The 22,050-nt window shown below is 49.8% G+C and overlaps 2 protein-coding genes across 2 annotated transcripts in view; both read right to left on the bottom strand.

Annotated features, from left to right (window-relative positions):
• LOC141059331 (uncharacterized) overlaps positions 1 to 21,212 on the bottom strand; it is a 55,260-nt gene extending 34,048 nt beyond the window's left edge. The window contains exons 1-6 of the mRNA XM_073555659.1: positions 20,709 to 21,212; positions 1,002 to 1,151; positions 696 to 872; positions 489 to 612; positions 308 to 405; positions 19 to 109 (exon numbers count right to left, since the gene is read on the bottom strand). Of these exons, the coding sequence (XP_073411760.1) occupies positions 19 to 109; positions 308 to 405; positions 489 to 612; positions 696 to 872; positions 1,002 to 1,151; positions 20,709 to 20,735 (667 nt within the window). The 5' untranslated portion in view covers positions 20,736 to 21,212. The remainder of the gene's footprint in view (positions 1 to 18; positions 110 to 307; positions 406 to 488; positions 613 to 695; positions 873 to 1,001; positions 1,152 to 20,708) is intronic.
• The window catches only part of LOC141059300 (uncharacterized), a 370,224-nt gene that overhangs the window by 189,131 nt on the left and 159,043 nt on the right, over positions 1 to 22,050 (bottom strand). The window lies entirely within an intron of this gene.

The following is a 22,050-nucleotide window of genomic DNA, read 5'->3' as shown; positions in this document are numbered from 1 at the left end:
TTCATCATTACTACTCACCTGGGTAGTCATATGTAGGAATCTCCTCTTTACACCGCTCATCACTCCTCACATATGTCTCTGTAGTATTAATATGGGTCAGATCTTCACCCTGAAACAAATATTGTAGAAGTCACAGACAGATGAAGAAGTCCCATCTATGATCAGCTCTAATCCTGCCATCTCCACCGTTCTCATTACACAAGAATAAAACATATAATACTGGTGGATAAAACAAGACTGAGCACAAGACCTTCACAGCCGTCTACACATCATAGGGGAGAGCTCATGACACCTTCTCTCCATCTACCTGATGATCCTGAGGAACATTGGGATCTTCTTGTTTACAGTCCTGTGGAAGAAGAGGACGGGGACATCTCTCTGGTGTTGTCTTCTTACTGGATAGATCTGGAGAAAACACATACAGGGACTGAATTCATTCTTTACATACAGATAATTATAGGCCATGTGTATTTAGTCCTGTCTATTACCTGGTGATGTGAGGGGCTGGGGAACCTCCATCATGACATCTTTGTACAGATCTTTGTGTCCTTCTAAATACTCCCACTCTTCCATGGAGAAATAGACAGCGACATCCTGACACCTTATAGAAACCTGACACATACAATGATACCGTCATCCCCCCGATCCCTTCATAGCGTTACTGTGTAATGTCCCAGCATTCCCAGCAGTGTCACCTCTCCAGTCAGCAGTTCAATCATCTTGTAGGTAAGTTCTAGGATCTTTTGGTCATTGATGTCCTCATGTATCAGGGGGTGAGGTGGAGGCCCCGTGATTGGGCTCAGGGGTCTTTCCCATCCCTCAGGCACAGGGTCCTGACAGCGCTCACTGGAGGTCTTCACTACTGTGTAATCCTGGTTATGGAGAGACACATTAATAAATCTCACTACAGACATTTCCAGAGTCCTCACCTCTCCAGTTCTGTCCATCTGTTATTCCCATAGATAAGAATGATGTAATGTGACGTCATCAGAATCTCTCACCTCTCCAGTAAGCCGGAAGAGGATCTCTAGGGTGAGGTGTAATATCCTCTCCGCCATCTTGTCTCTGTCCATATCCATTTTTGATGGGTAAATCAGGAAAATTCTCTTATGTAGAAGATCTTCACTGAGAGGATCCGATATTGTAGAGACCTGAATGAGAAGATGAGCCGATGTAACATCAAAAAATCCTGTGTAATAATACAATTACTGGAGATAATAAGGGAAATATATGAGGAGATTTATTATTTTACAGTATGCAGAATAAAATAAAGACAACTCGACTTGAAGAAGGATTCATGGCAACTTTTGAAGTCCAGGGCCAAATACATCACAAAATAGGTCCAATGCTTCTTGTAGCAAATCATGACCCACTTTTACAAATTTTCTGTTTGGGAGATGAACAGATGCGAGCTGATCGACATTGTGAAGTTATACCTGAGACACAAAAGACATTGTGTTGATGAAAAAAATCTTTGCAAATTCAAAACAATCAGTTAGTAACCCTTTGTAGAATGGCCTTAGAAAGAATGCCAAGTGCAGAATATCAGGCTGTAATAAGAGCAGACAAGTCACAGGTTGGGGAGCACAAAAGGAGATTTACGTCTCCCAGTGTTAATGAAGGAGCTATTGTAATGGTTGGACGGGACTTTCTAAGCCGAGATATAATTATTCAGCGACAAAGGGAAAATCTTCAACTTAGAAACACATAGATCATATGATGCTCTGCAATATCCGATAATATTGTGGAATGTCCAAGATGGCTATCACTATAATCTAAAGCAGACTGATCCCAACACTGCTAGGCCAACCAATAAAAAATATAACATCCAATGACGCATTATTATTATTATTTATTTATATAGCACCATTGATTCCATGGTGCTGTACATGAGAAGGGGTTACATACAAATTACAGATATCACTTACAGTAAACAAGCTAACAATCACAGACTGATACAGAGGGGAGAGAAGACCCTGCCCTTTCGGGCTTACATGCTACAGGATGGTAGGGGAAGGAGACAGTAGGTTGGTGGGTTGCAGCAGTTCCGGTGTTGGTTGAGGTGATATTACCGGTAGTGGTGAGAGAGAAGGAGGTAACGGGGTCATTGCAGGCTGTAGGCTTTCTTGAAGAGGTGGGTTTTCAGGTTCCGTCTGAAGGATGCAAATGTGGTTGATAGTCGGACTTGTTGGGGCAAAGAATTCCAGAGAATATGGGCAGTTCGGGAGAAGTCTTTGAGGCGGTTGGGTGAGGAGCGAATAAGTGTGGAGGAGAGAAAGAGGTCTTGGGAGGACCGGAGAATACGTGAGGGAAGGTATCGGGAGATTAGTTCAGAGACATATGGGGGAGACAGGTTAAAGATGGCCTTGTAGGTCAGTATTAGTAATTTGAACTGGATACGCTGAGGAAATGGGAGCCAGTGAAGAGATTTACAGAGGGGAGAAGCGGAGGAGTAGCGAGGAGAGAGATGAATTAGTCGGGCAGCAGAGATAAGGATGGACTGGAGAGGTGCGAGGGTGTTAGCAGGGAGACCACAGAAAAGGATGTTGCAGTAGTCGAGGCGGGAATGATGAAGGCATGCACAAGCATTTTAGTAGATTGAGGGTTGAGGAAAGGACAGATTCTGGAAATATTTTTGAGTTGGAGGCGACAGGAGGTAGAAAGAGCTTGGATGTGCGGTTTGAAGGACAGGGCAGAGTCAAAGGTTACTACGAGGCAGCGGACTTCCGGGACTGGGGAAAGTGTGATGTCATTAATTGTTATAGCTAGGTCGGGTAAGGAAGATCTGTGAGATGGAGGAAAGATGAGGAGTTCAGATTTGTCCAAATTGAGCTTGAGGAAGCGAGAGGAGAAGGAGGTGTTTATGGCTGATAGACATTCTGGGATTCTGGACAGCAGAGAGGTGACATCTGGGCCAGAGAGGTAGATCTGAGTGTCATCAGCATAAAGGTGGTACTGGAATCCGTGGGACTTTATGAGTTGCCCCAGACCAAGTGTATAGATTCAGAAGAGTAGGGGTCCTAAAACAGCCTTGGGAGACTCCAACAGAGAGAGGGTGGGATGAGGAGGTGGTGTGGGAGACGCTGAATGTATGGTTGGAAAGGTATGAGGAGATCCAGGATAGGGCAAGGCCTTTGATGCCGAAGAAGGAGAGGATCTGTAGTAGGAAGCAGTGGTCAACTGTGTTGAATGCAGAGGACAGGTCTAGAAGCAGGAGTATAGAGTATTGTCCATTTGATTTGGCTGTAAGTAGGTCGTTAGTAATTTTGGTCAGGGCTGTCTCAATGGAGTGATGGGGCGGAAACCAGATTGTCAAAGAGCAAGTTCGATGATAGGTGGGAGGAAAGTTCAGCGTGGATGTGCTGTTCCAGGAGTTTGGAAGCGAATGGGAGCAGTGATATTGGGCATGAGAAGTTTAAGCCATAAAATACATAGCCTTTATTGATATGAAACATCCAAAACATAAAAAAAAGATTTAAAAGGAGATATATGTCCAATATACACTTAGGCTACTTTCACACATCAGGTTTTCGGCGTCAGGCGCGATCCGGCGTCGTGCCGAAATGCCGGATCCGGCAAATGTTTTGTAAAACCTGATGTGCCGGATCCGGTTTTCTGCCGGATCCGTCTTGTTCTTGACAGACAAAACCGGATCCGTCTCATCCGGTTCATCCGTTTTTCTATCCGTTTTTCGACGGATTACGCCGGATCTGGTTTTTAAAATTGACCCTTGTGGCCTTCCGAACGGGATTGGCTACTGGAAAACTATATATAGCATGTTCCTACAGCCCTTCTTTGACAGGTTGTAGTGGGCAGAGCTACTGAGCATGCTCAGACCAAAAAAACCGGATCCGGCCACCGGATCCGGCTTTCGCCGGATCAGGCGCATTGCGGCGCTCATAGGCTTTCATTGTGTGAAAAAGCCGGACGCGCCGGATCCGGCGCGTCCGGCTTTTTCGCCGGAGACAAAAAAACGTTACAGTAGCCATTTTTTCCAGACGCCGGATCGCGACACATTGCCGGATCCGGCGAAAACCGGATGAAACGCATGGCCATCCGGCGCGATCCGGCGCAAATGCAAGTCAATGGGGGGAAACCGGATCCGGCATTGCATTTCGCCGGATCCGGTTTCTGTCAAAAGCGCCGGATCGCGCCTGACGGCGAAAACCTGATGTGTGAAAGAGGCCTTACAAGGTTCATATGTAAATATGCTATGATGTGACAGACAGAGACTATAAAGGAGCATAGGGCAGATATGCAAGTGCTGAACAATATAACAGTAAAATACCTGTGTAGAAATAACGACCTGCTCAGCAGATAGGCTATGTGCACACGTAATTTTTTAAGCTGCGGATTTTTCCCACGCGGATTTGGAAAACTCCGCAGCTCAAAAGGACCTGCGGTTTAGCCCTGAGGTTTCACACCTCTACAATGGAGAAGGTGTGAAACCGCAGCGGATTCCGCACAAAGAATTGACATGCTGCGGATTAGAACCCACAGCAAATCTGCGCGGAAAAATCCACAGCATGTGCACAGCGTTTTGCAGTTTACCATTGAAAACAATGGTGCTGTACAACGCATATAAAGCTGCTGCGGACCCGCAGGGCCAGAAACGCTGCGGATCCGCAGCATAAACCGCACCGTGCGCACATAGCCTTAGAGTTAAAACAGTGCCTTATATATACTCTGCATTGATGGCCAAAATAATGAGAGCACTTGAAGTATCAATAAAGTTTCCCACAAAAGATTTTATGATAATCAACAAAAATACACTAGAGTCTACACATGTAAAGCAGTGCTCACATAGAGAAAATATATATATAACATGTAGATGCCAAAATGAATCTTACACAGGGCTAGTATGATTGTATATAAACAGTAAAGTGCCTGGAAATAGTTAGGTCCATATATATTTGGACAGAGACAACATTTTTCTAATTTTGGTTCTAGACATTACCACAATGAATTTTAAACAAAACAATTCAGATGCAGTTGAAGTTCAGACTTTCAGCTTTCATTTGAGGGTATCCACATTAAAATTGGATGAAGGGTTTAGGAGTTTCAGCTCCTTAACATGTGCCACCCTGTTTTTAAAGGGACCAAAAGTAATTGGACAATTGACTTCAAGGCTATTTCATGGACAGGTGTGGGCAATCCCTTCGTTATGTCATTCTCAATTAAGCAGATAAAAGGCCTGGAGTTGATTTGAGGTGTGGTGCTTGCATTTGGAAGGTTTTGCTGTGAAGGACACAGCGGTCAAAGGAGCTCTCCATGCAGGTGAAACAAGCCATCCTTAAGCTGCAAAAACAGAAAAAACCCATCTGAGAAATTGCTACAACATTAGGAGTGGCAAAATCTACAGTCTGTACATCCTGAGAAAGAGTGCAAGCACTGGTGAACTCATCAATGCAAAAAGACCTGGGCGCCCACGGAAGACAACAGTGGTGGATGATCGCAGAATCTCCATGGTGAAGAGAAACCCCTTCACAACAGCCAACCAAGTGAACAACACTCTCCAGGAGGTAGGCGTATCAATATCCAAATCTACCATAAAGAGAAGACTGCATGAAAGTAAATACAGAGGGTTCACTGCACGGTGCGAGCCACTCATAAGCATCAAGAATCAAAAGGCTAGACTGGACTTTGCTAAAAAACATCTAAAAAAGCCAGCACAGTTCTGGAAGAACATTCTTTGGACAGATGAAACCAAGATCAACCTCTACCAGAATGATGGAATGAGAAAAGTATGGCGAAGGCGTTGTACGGCTCATGATCCAAAGCATACCACATCATCTGTAAAACACGGCTGAGGCAGTGTGACGGCTTGGACATGCATGGCTGCCAGTGGCACTGGGTCACTAGTGTTTATTGATGATGTGACACAAGACAGAAGCAGCCGAATGAATTCTGAGGTATTCAGAGCCATACTGTGTGCTCAGATCCAGCCAAATGCAGCCAAACTGATTGGTCGTCGTTTCATACTACAGATGGACAATGACCCAAAACATAAAGCCAAAGCAACCCAGGAGTTTAATAAAGCAAAGAAGTGGAATATTCTAGAATGGTCAAGTCAGTCACCTGATCTCAACCCAATTGAGCATGCATTTCACTTGTTAAAGACTAAACTTCAGACAGAAAGGCCCACAAACAAACAGCAACTGAAAACCACCGCAGTGAAGGCCTGGCAGAGCATCAAAAAGGAGGAAACACAGCATCTGGTGATGTCCATGAGTTCAAGACTTCAGGCAGTCATTGCCAACAAAGGGTTTTCAACCAAGTACTACAAATGAACATTTTATTTACAATTATTTAATCTGTCCAATTACTTTTGGTCCCTTTAAAAACAGGGTGGCACATGTTAAGGAGCTGAAACTCCTAAACCCTTCATCCAATTTTAATGTGGATACCCTCAAATGAAAGCTGAAAGTCTGAACTTCAACTGCATCTGAATTGTTTTGTTTAAAATTCATTGTGGTAATGTCTAGAACCAAAATGAGAAAAAAATGTTGTCTCTGTCCAAATATATATGGACCTAACTGTATAGCCCCGATCTAACTCATGTGACCTAGGTATAGCACAAAATGGCAAATGGTGCAGTCAGCAATGACCCTACTAGTGAACATCGCCAATACACATATGATAGGAATGGCAGCTGACAATAGAGTGCAGAGTGCATGTAGATGAAAGCATACAACCTTGCAAAGCATTAGTCCCCGATGCGCGTTTCGCACTAGCTTCGTTTCCGGGGGGGGGGGGGTAAAGGTGATTCTTGTGTAGACTCTAGTGTATTTTTATTGATTATCATAAAAATTTTTGTGGGAAACTTTAGTGATACTTCAAGTGCTCTCACTATTTTGGCCATCAATGCAGAGTATATATAAAGCACTGTTTTAACTCTAACTGCTGAACAGGTAATTATTTCTGCAAGGGTATTTTACTGTTATATTGCTCAGCACTTGTATATATGCCCCATGCTTCTTTATAGTGCCTGTCTGTTACATCATAGCATATTTACATATGAAGCTTGTAAGTGTATATTGGACATATATCTCCTTTTAAATCTTTTTTATGTTTTGGATGTTTCATATCACTAACGGCTATGTATTTTATGGCTTAAACTTCTCATGCCTCATTGGATGTTGAACTGGATTGGAATTGCCATTTAATTTAGGCCCAACTATTTGGATATACAGTTGTGGCCAAAAGTATTGACACCCCTGCAATTCTGTCAGATAATACTCAGTTTCTTCCTGAAAATGATTACAAACACAAATTCTTTGGTATTATCTTCATTTAATTTGTCTTAAATGAAAAAACACAAAAGAGAATGAAGCAAAAAGCAAAACATTGATCATTTCACACAAAACTCCAAAAATGGGCCAGACAAAAGTATTGGCACCCTCAGCCTAATACTTGGTTGCACAACCTTTAGCCAAAATAACTGCGACCAACCGCTTCCGGTAACCATCAATGAGTTTCTTTCAATGCTCTGCTGGAATTTTAGACCATTCTTCTTTGGCAAACTGCTCCAGGTCCCTGATATTTGAAGGGTGCCCCCTCCAAACTGCCATTTTTAGATCTCTCCACAGGTGTTCTATGGGATTCAGGTCTGGACTCATTGCTGGCCACCTTAGAAGTCTCCAGTGTTTTCTCTCAAACCATTTTCTAGTGCTTTTTGAAGTGTGTTTTGGGTCATTGTCCTGCTGGAAGACCCATGACCTCTGAGGGAGACTCAGCTTTCTCACACTGGGCCCTACATTATGCTGCAAAATTTGTTGGTAGTCTTCAGACTTCATAATGCCATGCACACGGTCAAGCAGTCCAGTGCCAGAGGCAGCAAAGCAACCCCAAAACATCAGGGAAACTCCACCATGTTTAACTGTAGGGACAGTGTTCTTTTCTTTGAATGCATCTTTTTTTCTCCTGTAAACAATATGTTGATGCCTTTGCCCAAAAAGCTCTACTTTTGTCTCATCTGACGAGAGAACATTCTTCCAAAACGTTTTAGGCTTTTTCAGGTAAGTTTTGGCAAACTCCAGCCTGGCTTTTTTATGTCTCGGTGTAAGAAGTGGGGTCTTCCTGGGTCTCCTACCATACAGTCCCTTTTCATTCAGACGCCGACGGATAGTACGGGTTGACACTGTTGTACCCTCGGACTGCAGGGCAGCTTGAACTTGTTTGGATGTTAGTCGAGGTTCTTTATCCAACATCCGCACAATCTTGCGTTGAAATCTCTTGTCAATTTTTCTTTTCCGTCCACATCTAGGGAGGGTAGCCACAGTCCATGGGCTTTAAACTTCTTGTTGACACTGCGCACGGTAGACACAGGAACTTTCAGGTCTTTGGAGATGGACTTGTAGCCTTGAGATTGCTCATGCTTCCTCAGACAGTTCTTTGGTCTTCTTTCTTTTCTCCATGCTCAATGTGGTACACACAAGGACACAGGACAGAGGTTGAGTCAACTTTAATCCATGTCAACTGGCTGCAAGTGTGATTTATTTATTGCCAACACCTGTTAGGTGCCACAGGTAAGTTACAGGTGCTGTTAATTACACAAATTAGAGAAGCATCACATGATTTTTCGAACAGTGCCAATACTTTTGTCCACCCTCTTTTTTATGTTTGGTGTGGAATTATATCCAATTTGGCTTTAGGACAATTCTTTTTGTGTTTTTTCATTTAAGACAAATTAATTGAAGATAATAATACCAAAGAATTTGTGTTTGCAATCATTTTCAGGAAGAAACTGAGTATTATCTGACAGAATTGCAGGGGTGTCAATACTTTTGGCCACAACTGTATATACAATCTAATATATAAAGCTCAAGTGTGTGTATGTATGTCCGGGATTGGCATCTGCACCGTCGCAGCTACAGCCATAAACTTTGGCACAGTCACACGTCTGGACCCCGAGAGCGTCCTAGGCTATGTTGAGAGGCGAAATTTTAACCCCACGCGTTCCAATTCACCAAACAATTCTGCCCCTATCTACATAATGGGGAAAAAGTGTGTATCAAGCCCCGCCCCTCATTATGATGTCATAATGGTTGCCATGGCGACGCTGATGTCACCATAGCTTGCAAGCCCCGACGCTCATTATGATGTCATAATGGTTGACTATGGGATGGAGGATGTGTGATGGGTATATGGTCACGGGACTATGGGATGGAGGATATGTATGATGGGTATATGGGCACTGGACTATGGGATGGAGGATATGTATGATGGGTATATGGGCATGGGACTATCGGATGGAGGATGTGTGATGGGTGTATGGGCATAGGACTATGAGATGAAGGATATGTATGATGGGTATATGGGCACGGGACTATGGGATGGAGGATATGTGATGGGTATATGGGCATGGGACTATGGGATGCAGGATGTGTGATGGGTATATGGGCCCTGGACTATGGGACGGAGGATATGTATGACGGGTATATGGGCACAGGACTATGGGATGGACGATATGTATGACCGGTATATGGGCACGGGACTATGGGATGGAGGACGTGTGATGGGTTTATGGGCACTGGACTATGGGATGGAGGATGTGTGATGGGTATATGGGCACTCGACTATGGGATGGCGGATATGTATGATGGGTATATGGACATGGGACTATGGGATGGAGGATATGTATGACGGGTATATGGGCACGGGACTATCGGATGGAGGATGTGTGATGGGTGTATGGGCATGGGACTATGAGATGAAGGATATGTATGATGGGTATATGGGCACGGGACTATGGGATGCAGGATATGTGATGGGTATATGGGCATGGGACTATGGGACGCAGGATGTGTGATGGGTATATGGGCACGGGACTATGGGATGGCGGATATGTATGATGGGTATATGGGCACGGGACTATGGGATGGAGGATAATTATAATTTGCTATAACTAACACAGTTAGTTACTATGCCCGGGCAGCGTCGGGCTCTTCAGCTAGTAAAAAATATAATCTATGGACTTCTATGCCTACCAAATAATGATCAGATAACAATGTAGGCAACATTTTCATCAATTTATTTGATATGTATGCCAAGGTGGAAAGTGAGCGTGTTCTGTCCATACAGCTGAAGTAAGAAAAACGTAGAGTGGATGAACACATTAATATAAGAAATGCGATTGTCAATTATGGCAACGTGGTGGACATTGGAGAAATGCCTATTTTACCGGCTACATTTACAGGAAGTCACAGACATATTCATGAGTATGCGCATGACAACATGACGTGTTTGGATATACGGCCATTCTGATTTGTTTATTACAGTTACGTGTAATCCAACTTGGCCTGAGATAAGGGAAGGGAATTAACATGATTCAAAGGGAACCTGTCAGCAGGATTGTGAACAGTAACCTACAGACAGTGTCAGGTCGGTGCCGTTATACTGATTACATTGATACCTGGTGATGAAATCCGTCTTGTAGTTGTTTAATCTTTATTTGCAATTTTCAGGTAATGAGATTCTCGTGCTCTGGGGCGGGGCTGTGGTCGGATTGTGAGCGGGGCTCTGTATGTGCTGCTCTACTTACATATTCATCTGTATGGCTTATGACAGGTCACTGATCCCTCAGGGACCTGCCCTCTACTTTACATACAGAATACAATATGTTTTGGAATAAAAATTAATTCACATTCAGCAGGCAAGTGTCGGTGGTGCCGGCTGCACTGTAGCATGATCACATCTATAATGTGTTGCGCCCGCCGGCGCTCACCTGGGGTCCTCCTCCTGCCGGCGCCCCCCCTCTCCGCTCTCGCGCCGTCCCCTGTCTGGCTTTGCAGGGGTTCGGCGTGTCGAAGGTCCGCGCATGTGCGCTCGCCCTTCCTCGGCCTCTGTGCATCCTGGGGGCACGTGACCCGGTGGCTCCGCCCCATCATGGCGGCACCCACCGGGTATTTCAGCTGGGCGTCTGGACAGGTAAGACGCCTGTTTGTCTTAGCCCGTGGCGCCCGCTATCCTTGCGCAGCGTCACCCTTGGCCATCAGGTCCCTGCGCATCCTCTGTGCTGCGTTCTCCTGTATCTCTGCCTTGGTCCCCGCCTGTAACCTGCTCCCGTGGCTCCCTGTCTCTGCCTACCGTCCTCCTTGGTTCCTCTGCTTCCTCCTCCTGTGTTCCCGTGCCGGTCCCTCTCCTGTACCTCTGCCCTATTGTTGCCTGCCTCCTGTATTTTACGCTCCTTCTCCTGTCTCGTTCCTTGTCTCATTTCCCAGGCCCAGCCTTTCCTAACCCTCTTTCCCTCATCTTCCTTTCAGCTTCTGGTCCCGGTTCCGTCCTGACCCTTCGGGCTTCCACTGCCTGCCTCCTGCTTCTTTGGATCTACTCTACCCCTCGTAGACCTTTCCACACTCTGACCTGCTCTCCTGTATTTACCCTGGGTCGTCCCTTTGGTTCCGGCTGTCGTGGTTCCATCTCCCTTGGGCCTGCCCCTAACGCTCCCTGTATAGGGGGTGGTCTTCACCTGGTCCGCTCGCCCTCGAGGGCTCTGGAGCCACGACCCAGAGGGTCCACTCTCGGGTTTTCTACCTAGAAACCCTAACAGAACAAACAGGCCATGGACCCCGCCGGAGCCGCTGCGGTTCAAAAGGAGCTGCTCTTTTTACGGGAGAACAAAACCCGTATCATGGCGTTCATGAAGTCCATGGATTCCCGTCTCTCTGCGCTCCAGGCCTCCGACCCGGGGAACGCTTCCCAATTGGCTGGACTGCAACAAGAGCTGGCACAGCAGAGAGATTCCCAGGCCCATATTCTTAGTTACATGGCCTCTATAGACGACCGCTTACACTCCCTGCAGGCGACCGCCGCGTCTCCCGTCTCAGCTTTGGCTTCTTACCCACCGCCCCGCCTAGCTAGGCCACCTCGTTACAACGGGGACCCCAAGCTGTGTCGGGGTTTCCTGAACCAGTGCCGTCTCCACTTCGAACTCCTGCCCCAGCAGTATCCCACTGAGCGGGCCAAGGTGGCTTTTATTGTCTCCCACCTCGAGGGAGACGCTTTGGCATGGGTTAACCCTCTCTGGGAGCAGGATGACCCTGTGGTCTCCCAGTTAAGTACCTTTTTTGAGATGTTTCGTCGAGTATTCGACGAACCGGGCCGTCTGGCCTCTACCACGGAATCCTTATTCAACCTCCACCAAGGGTCCCAAACCGTGGGTCAATATGCCATCCGGTTTCGGACCCTATCCTCGGATTTGGGGTGGAACATTGAGGCATTGGTAGGGGCCTTCTGGCGAGGTCTCGCGGGTCGTATTAAGGACGAGCTGGCTGGTCGTGATACTCCCACCGCCTTAGATGAACTGATTTCACTGGCCACACGTATCGATCTACGATTCCAGGAACGTGCTCGTGAGAGGAGGCTCCCGCGTTCTTCCCCAGCCGTCCGTGGACCACCCTGCCCTCGGTCCGGGATATCCGCTTCAACTTCTATGCCAGAACCCATGCAGGTAGACCGGCTTAAACTATCGGGACAACGCCGAGAGGAGAGGCGTACCAATGGTCTCTGTTTCTATTGTGGCAGCGACTCCCATCTGGTCCGTGCCTGCCCGGAGCGTCCGGAAAACTCCTCCGCCTAGGTCAGGTAAGAGAGGCCTCCCTAGGTGTATGTGATACCTCTCCACCCCTCACTCTGTCAGTTTTGTTGCACGTTGGTGGTAAACGGTTTTCTTTGGCGGCCTATGTTGATTCCGGCGCAGCAGGAAATTTTATTAGGCTTAAGGAGGTTCTTAAATTCTCGGTTCCGGTTAAGACCCTAGAAACTCCACGGATCCTCGCTTCCGTGGACGGTAAACCTCTTCAAGAGGCAGTTACCCTAATCACCCAGGAGGTAGAACTCCAGGTAGGGGCCTTGCACAAAGAGAAGATCGCCTTTTATGTCCTGGCGGGCATCTCGCACCCTATTCTTCTTGGTCTTCCCTGGTTACGGGCCCACGAGCTTACCTTAGACTGGCATAAGGGCCATATCCTGCGCTGGGGAGAGTCCTGTGGGGCAGGGTGTCTGCTGCCGGTGCGTCCCGTGGGTGGTCCCCGTTCCCTTCCCCTGGTCCCCGGGTTGCTCATCGCTTACAGCTCTTTTTCGGACGTCTTTAGCAAGAAGGAGGCCGAGAACCTCCCGCCGCACCGACCCTACGATTGCCCCATCGACCTCGTCCCTGGAGCTATCCCTCCGAGGGGTAGGATTTATCCGCTCTCGCCGGCAGAGACGCAAGCCATGTCTGAGTACGTTCAGGAGAACTTGGCCAGAGGTTTCATACGGAAGTCTTCCTCTCCTGCGGGCGCAGGCTTCTTCTTTGTCAAGAAGAAGGACGGGTCGCTCCGCCCGTGCATCGACTACAGAGGTTTAAACAGCATCACGATAAAGAACAAGTACCCGTTGCCCCTCATCCCCGAACTCTTTGATCGCCTTAGAGGAGCCCAGATATTTACCAAACTTGATCTCCGAGGAGCCTATAACTTGGTCCGAATTCGCACTGGGGATGAGTGGAAGACCGTGTTCAATACGCGTGACGGTCACTACGGGTACCTTGTTATGCCTTTTGGCCTCTGCAATGCACCTGCAGTATTCCAGGAACTCGTCAACGATATTTTTCGAGACCTCCTCTATTCCTGTGTCGTGGTTTACCTTGACGACATCCTTGTCTTCTCCCCGGATCTCTCTACCCATCGGCGGGACGTTCGGCAAGTGTTGCTACGTCTTAGGGAGAACCACCTGTTTGCCAAGTTGGAGAAATGCGTCTTCGAGCAACCGTCCCTGCCGTTTCTAGGATACATCATTTCGAGGTCTGGTCTGAAGATGGATCCTGAGAAAGTGTCCGCTGTCCTGAACTGGCCTCGTCCCCTTGGACTCAAAGCCATCCAACGCTTCCTCGGCTTTGCTAATTATTATAGGCAATTTATTCCGCACTTCTCCACCTTAACCAAGCCTATCTCTGCCCTCGTACGCAAAGGGGCAAAACCCCACCTCTGGCCTCCTGAGGCAGAGGACACCTTTCAAGCTTTGAAGAAGGAATTCTCTACAGCGCCTGTTCTCCACCGTCCGGATGCCGATAGACCCTTTATTCTTGAGGTCGACGCATCATCTTTTGGAGCTGGAGCAGTTCTCCTGCAAGAAACCTCCACTGGTCGGACTATCACATGTGGATTTTTCTCTAAAGCCTTTTCCCCGCCCGAGCGCAATTATTCCATTGGGGACAAGGAACTACTTGCGAATAAACTGGCTTTAGAGGAATGGCATTACCTTCTCGAAGAAGCTGTCCACCCCTTCACAATATTTACCGACCACAAGAATCTGGCCTACGTCCAGTCTGCTCAAAGGCTCAACCCTCGGCAAGCCAGATGGTCCTTATTCTTTGGACGCTTTGACTTCGAGCTTCACTTTCGGCCGAGTAATAAAAATACCAAAGCAGATGCGCTATCGAGGTCATTCCTCCCTACAGATGAAGAGGAGGGTCCTGCTCACATCATCGATCCAGCGAAGGTCGTCACTTTAGCTCCTCTAAGTTTGGTTAATCCACCACCAGGCAAGACCTTGGTATTGGACCATGACAAAGTAAGGATTCTGCGTTGGGGGCACTCCTCTAAAGTCGCCGGGCATGCTGGAGCCAAAAGGACTCTGTCCCTCATCTCCCGCCACTATTGGTGGCCATCGCTCCACCAGGACGTCTTAGAGTTCACCGCTTCGTGTCCCTCCTGCGCCCAAAATAAAGTCCCAAGAAAGTTACCCTCTGGTCTCTTACATCCGTTGCCTATACCTTCGGTCCCTTGGAGCCATATCGCCATGGATTTTATCACGGATCTACCTCCATCCTCCGGCTGCACTGTCATTTTGGTGGTGGTGGACCGTTTTTCCAAGATGGCCCATTTTATCCCTCTGCCTGGCCTGCCTTCGGCACCCGAGTTGGCGAAGATCTTCTTGCAACATATTTTCCGACTTCATGGTTTTCCCCAGCACATCGTGTCTGACCGTGGTGTTCAATTCACCTCCCGTTTCTGGAGAGCCCTCTGCGGCTCAATGAAGGTAGCCCTGGATTTCTCTTCTGCCTACCACCCGCAGTCCAACGGCCAAGTGGAGCGACTCAACCAGGTGTTAACCTCTTATCTTCGGCATTTTTCTAATGCACACCAGAGCAACTGGGTCTCGCTGCTTCCTTGGGCTTAATTCGCCCACAACAATCACCCCAACGAATCCTCTTCTAAGTCCCCCTTTTTTGTGGTTTTCGGACAGCACCCGGGCATTCCCCTTCCCGTTTCCCCCGCCTCGGGCGTGCCGGCGGCAGACTCCTTGTCCTCAGAATTCTCTAAAATTTGGGAGGAGACAAAAGGGGCCCTTGAGAGAGCTAGCGATCGGATGAAGAGGTACGCCGACAAGAAACACCTTGACGCTCCCCCTTATCAGGCGGGCGATAAGGTCTGGCTATCCTCGCGTTTCGTTCGCCTTAAGATGCCCTCTTATAAATTGGGTCCACGTTATATTGGGCCTTTTGAGATTTTGAGTCGCATCAACGACGTGGCCTATAAACTAAAGCTACCTGCCTCTCTGCGAATTCCCAATACCTTTCATGTCTCGCTCCTCAAACCCACAGTATTTAATCGCTTTCACCCAGCCTCCTCCCGCGCCCCTCAACCTAGCACCGCAGAAGACATCTTTGATGTCAAGGACATCTTGGCAAAAAAGACCGTCAGGGGTAGGACCTTTTTTCTTATTGATTGGAAAGGGTTCGGTCCTGAGGAGAGGTCATGGGAACCCCGAGAAAACATCAGTGCCCCTCATATCATGAGAAAATTCTTGTCCCGCCTTAAGAGGGAGGGGAGTAAGAGAGGGGGTACTGTTGCGCCCGCCGGCGCTCACCTGGGCTCCTCCTCCTGCCGGCGCCCCCCTCTCCGCTCTCGCGCTGTCCCCTGTCTGGCTTTGCAGGGGTTTGGCGCGTCGGAGGTCCGCGCATGCGCGCTCGCCCTTCCTCGGCCTCTGTGCATCCTGGGGGCACGTGACCCGGTGGCTCCGCCCCATCATGGCGGCGCCCACCGGGTATTTCAGCTGGGCATCTGGACAGGTAAGACGCCTGTTTGTCTTAGCCCGTGGCACCCACTATCCTTGCGCAGCGTCACCCTTGGCCATCAGGTCCCCGCGCATCCTCTGTGCTGCGTTCTCCTGTATCTGTGCCTTGGTCCCCGCCTGTAGCCTGCTCCCGTGTCTCCCTGTCTCTGCCTACCGTCCTCCTTGGTTCCTCTGCTTCCTCCTCCTGTGTTCCCGTGCCGGTCCCTCTCCTGTACCTCTGCCCTATTGTTGCCTGACTCCTGTATTTTACGCTCCTTCCCCTGTCTCGTTCCTTGTCTTATTTCCCAGGCCCAGCCTTTCCTAACCTTCTTTCCCTCATCTTCCTTTCAGCTTCTGGTCCCGGTTCCGTCCTGACCCTTCGGGCTTCCACTGCCTGCCTCCTGCTTCTTTGGATCTACTCTACCCCTCGTAGACCTTTCCACACTCTGACCTGCTCTCCTGTATTTACCCTGGGTCGTCCCTTTGGTTCCGGCTGTCGTGGTTCCATCTCCCTTGGGCCTGCCCCTAACGCTCCCTGTATAGGGGGTGGTCTTCACCTGGTCTGCTCGCCCTCGGGGGCTCTGGAGCCACGACCCAGAGGGTCCACTCTCGGGTTTTCTACCTAGAAACCCTAACATAATGTCTATTTAATAATTGTATTTGGTGTTCAGGAACACAGGACAGACTCAGATACAGGATCACACAGGTCCAGGTTTAGACTGCACTGGTGAGGGTAGCGGTAAAGGTGCGCACAAGACAGAACAGGTTGTGGTAAATGCAGGATGGGATCAGGAGTAGGTTACAGAAGGATGCACATGATCAGGTTCAAACAGGGCAAGCATGATGGACAGGATCAGGTTAAGGGAGCACAGTTACAGGGACCTTACAACTAAGTAGCAGAAAGCACACTGATTACTAAAATTGCTAAGGTACCTCCCAATAATGGAGGGTGCCTTAAATAACAAACAGCTCTATCATGTAACGTGAAGGAAAGGCTAAGTGCAACATGAAGGGACAAGGGAAAGAGAACCAAACACTAGGGAAGGGAGGAGTGAAGACCCCTAGACAGATCTAGCATCACCCTGGCTGCCCTATCATCCCTACACAGGTTCCGCACCCAACGCTGAGCAGGATACCTAATCACTGCCTGACCCTGGCAACAAGCCCTGCCCAGGGAAGGACAGGATGAGCGCTAGTCAAACCCCACTACCTCTAAAGACAGCTAGGATACACAAAGCAAGGGGAAACTAAGCTTGTGTAGACTCAGAGAGAAACACAGTCATCCTCCAAACTCCAAAGAGAACGCTAGCCTCCTGTTGCAGCTCCAAGCCTCAACAAGGAAGTGCAAATAGAAAATATCACCCAGCAGCAAGTAAATCAACACTCAGGTCTAGGTATGGCCATTAGCACCTGGGTAGGTGGCCACTCGTCTGCAAAGGAAACTACTGAGACCTTCTGCAGACGGATGCAGTACATCCGTGACAGTCTCGCTGCTATTGGCTGAGGATGTTTTCAGACGTGCAGCTGCTGCCCCTTTAATAGGCAGGGAGCACGCGCCCGGAGCACACTCCCAGGAGACCGGCGTCACACAACCGACTATAAGTCAGCTTAGCGTCCATCTAGAAAATGGACAAGTTTATTTCACTACCAGCAGGGGAAAGAGCGGCTCGACCACCTGACACTACATAACTTTAGATGGAGGCGGACGGCTCGATCAGCACTAGGATCGCCCTGAATCTAGCGCTCCTGGAAACTCCCGGCTGTAAGATCACTGATGGCTCAGGGAAAGTTAAAGGGTATGTGCACACGTTGTGGATTCTGTGCAGATTTTTCCGCGTGGAATCTGCAGAATCCGCAGGTAAAATGACCTGCGTCCTGATTTCCTACGAATTACTGAGAATTTTGTGTGGATTTGGACTGCGGATTCCTACAATGGAATGGGCGTAAAAACCCTCCACCCGCAGAGCCACACTCCACATAGAGAATAATGGAGCCTCCAACACCTACCTCCACCCGCAGAGCCGCACTCCACATAGAGAATAATGGAGCCTCCAGCACCGACCTCCACCCGCAGAGCCACACTCCACATAGAGAATAATGGAGCCTCCAGCACCTACCTCCACCCGCAGAGCCACACTCCACATAGAGAATAATGGAGCATCCAGCACCGACCTCCACCCGCAGAGCCGCACTCCACATAGAGAATAATGGAGCCTCCAGCACCGACCTCCACCCGCAGAGCCACACTCCCCATAGAGAATAATGGAGCCTCCAGCACCGACCTCCACCCGCAGAGCCGCACTCCACATAGAGAATAATGGAGCCTCCAGCACCGACCTCCACCCGCAGAGCCGCACTCCACATAGAGAATAATGGAGCCTCCGGCACCGAACTCCACCCGCACTCCACATAGAGAATAATGGAGCCTCCAGCACCGACCTCCACCCGCAGAGCTGCACTCCACATAGAGAATAATGGAGCCTCCAGCACCGACCTCCACCCGCAGAGCCGCACTCCACATAGAGAATAATGGAGCCTCCAGCACCGACCTCCACCCGCACTCCACATAGAGAATAATGGAGCCTCCAGCATCGCCCTCCACCCGCAGAGCCGCACTCCACATAGAGAATAATGGAACCTCCAGCACCGAATTCCACCCGCAGAGCCGCACTCCACATAGAGAATAATGGAGCCTCCAGCACTTACCTCCACCCGCAGAGTCACACTCCACATAGAGAATAATGGAGCCTCCGGCACCGACCTCCACTCGCAGAGCCGCACTCCACATAGAGAATAATGGAGCCTCCGGCACCAACCTCCACCCGCAGAGCCGTACTCCACATAGAGAATAATGGAGCCTCCAGCACCGATCTCCACCCGCAGAGCCACACTCCACATAGAGAATAATGGAGCCTCCGGCACCGACCTCCACTTGCAGAGCCGCACTCCACATAGAGAATAATGGAGCCTCCAGCACCTACCTCCACCCGCAGAGCCACACTCCACATAGAGAATAATGGAGCCTCCAGCACCGACCTCCACCCGCAGAGCCACACTCCACATAGAGAATAATGGAGCCTCCAGCACCGACCTCCACCCGCAGAGCCACACTCCACATAGAGAATAATGGAGCCTCCAGCACCGACCTCCACCCGCAGAGCCACACTCCACATAGAGAATAATGGAGCCTCCAGCACCGACCTCCACCCGCAGAGCCACACTCCACATAGAGGATAATGGAGCCTCCGGCACCGACCTTCACCCGCAGAGCCACACTCCACATAGAGAATAATGGAGCCTCCAGCACCGACCTCCACCCGCAGAGCCACACTCCACATAGAGAATAATGGAGCCTCCGGCATCGACCTCCACCCGCAGAGCCGCACTCCACATAGAGAATAATGGAGCCTCCGGCACCGACCTCCACTCGCAGAGCCGCACTCCACATAGAGAATAATGGAGCCTCCAGCACCGACCTCCACCCGCAGAGCCGCACTCCACATAGAGAATAATGGAGCCTCCGGCACCGACCTCCACCCGCAGAGCCACACTCCACATAGAGAATAATGGAGCCTCCGGCATCGACCTCCACCCGCAGAGCCGCACTCCACATAGAGAATAATGGAGCCTCCGGCACCGACCTCCACTCGCAGAGCCGCACTCCACATAGAGAATAATGGAGCCTCCAGCACCGACCTCCACCCGCAGAGCCGCACTCCACATAGAGAATAATGGAGCCTCCGGCACCGACCTCCACTCGCAGAGCCGCACTCCACATAGAGAATAATGGAGCCTCCAGCACCGACCTCCACGCGCAGAGCCACACTCCACATAGAGAATAATGGAGCCTCCGGCACCGACCTCCACCCGCACTCCACATAGAGAATAATGGAGCCTCCGGCACCGACCTCCACCCGCACTCCACATAGAGAATAATGGAGCCTCCGGCACCTACCTCCACCCTCAGAGCCGCACTCCACATAGAGAATAATGGAGCCTCCAGCACCGACCTCCACCCGCAGAGCTGCACTACACATAGAGAATAATGGAACCTCCAGCACCGACCTCCACCCGCAGAGCCGCACTCCACATAGAGAATAATGGAGCCTCCAGCACCGACCTCCACCCGCAGAGCCACACTCCACATAGAGAATAATGGAGCCCACAGCACCGACCTCCACCTGCAGAGCCACACTCCACATAGAGAATAATGGAACCTCCAGCACCTACCTCCACCCGCAGAGCCGCACTCCACATAGAGAATAATGGAGCCTCCAGCACCTACCTCCACCTGCAGAGCCACACTCCACATAGAGAATAATGGAGCCTCCAGCACCTACCTCCACCCGCAGAGCCGCACTCCACAAAGAGAATAATGGAGCCTCCGGCACCGACCTCCACCCACAGAGCCGCACTCCACATAGAGAATAATGGAGCCTCCAGCACTGACCTCCACCCGCAGAGCCGCACTCCACATAGAGAATAATGGAGCCTCCAGCACTTACCTCCACCCGCAGAGCCGCACTCCACATAGGGAATAATGGAGCCTCCAGCACTGACCTCCACCCGCAGAGCCGCACTCCACATAGAGAATAATGGAGCCTCCAGCACTGACCTCCACCCGCAGAGCCGCACTCCACATAGAGAATAATGGAGCCTCCAGCACTGACCTCCACCCGCAGAGCCGCACTCCACATAGGGAATAATGGAGCCTCCAGCACCGACCTCTACCCGCAGAGCCGCACTCCACATAGAGAATAATGGAGCCTCCAGCACCGACCTCCACCCGCAGAGCCGCACTCCACATAGAGAATAATGGAGCCTCCAGCACCGACCTCCACCCGCACTCTACATAGAGAATAATGGAGCCTCCAGCACTGACCTCCACCCGCAGAGCCGCACTCCACACAGAGACCGGGTGACCGGTCTGCAAACCCTGTCTTATGAGGAAAGGTTGCAGGATTTGGGAATGTTTAGTTTGCAAAAGAGAAGACTGAGAGGAGACTTAATAGCTGTCTACAAATATCTAAAGGGCTGTCACATTGTAGAAGGATCAACTTTATTCTCATTTGCACAAGGAAAGACTAGAAGCAATGGGATGAAACTGAATGGGAAGAGACACAGATTAGATATTAGAAAAAACTTTTTGACAGTTAGAGTGATCAATGAGTGGAACAGGCTGCCACGAGAAGTGGTGAGTTCTCCTTCAATGGAAGTCTTCAAACAGAGGCTGGACAGACATCTGACTGGGATGATTTAGCGAATCCTGCTTTGAGCAGGGGGTTGGACCAGATGGCCCAGGAGGTCCCTTCCAACTCTACGATTCTATGATTCTATGATTCTATGATTCTATGATAATGGAGCCTCCAGTACCGACCTCCACCCGCAGAGCCGCACTCCACATAGAGAATAATGGAGCCTCCAGCACCGACTTCCACCAGCACTCCACATAGAGAATAATGGAGCCTCCAGCACCTACCTCCACCCGCAGAGCCACACTCCACATAGAGAATAATGGAGCCTCCGGCACCGACCTCCACCCACAGAGCCGCACTCCACATAGAGAATAATGGAGCCTCCGGCACCGACCTCCACCCGCAGAGCCGCACTCCACATAGAGAATAATGGAGCCTCCGGCACCTACCTCCACCCGCAGAGCCGCACTCCACATAGAGAATAATGGAGCCTCCAGCACCGACCTCCACCCGCAGAGCCGCACTCCACATAGAGAATAATGGAGCCTCCAGCACCGACCTCCACCCGCAGAGCCGCACTCCACATAGAGAATAATGGCGCCTCCAGCACCGACCTCCACCCGCAGAGCCGCACTCCACATAGAGAATAATGGAGCCTCCAGCACCGACCTCCATCCGCAGAGCCGCACTTTACATAGAGAATAATGGAGCCTCCAGCACCGACCTCCACCCGCAGAGCCGCACTCCACATAGAGAATAATGGCGCCTCCAGCACCGACCTCCACCCGCAGAGCCGCACTCCACATAGAGAATAATG

The sequence above is a fragment of the Dendrobates tinctorius genome, unplaced genomic scaffold, assembly GCF_039654945.1.
Source record: "Dendrobates tinctorius isolate UK_male_01 unplaced genomic scaffold, ASM3965494v1 ptg000226l, whole genome shotgun sequence".
Lineage (NCBI taxonomy): Eukaryota > Metazoa > Chordata > Amphibia > Anura > Dendrobatidae > Dendrobates > Dendrobates tinctorius.
The sequence above is the reverse complement of the archived record's forward strand: the minus strand, read 5'-3'. Positions and strand labels throughout refer to the sequence as shown.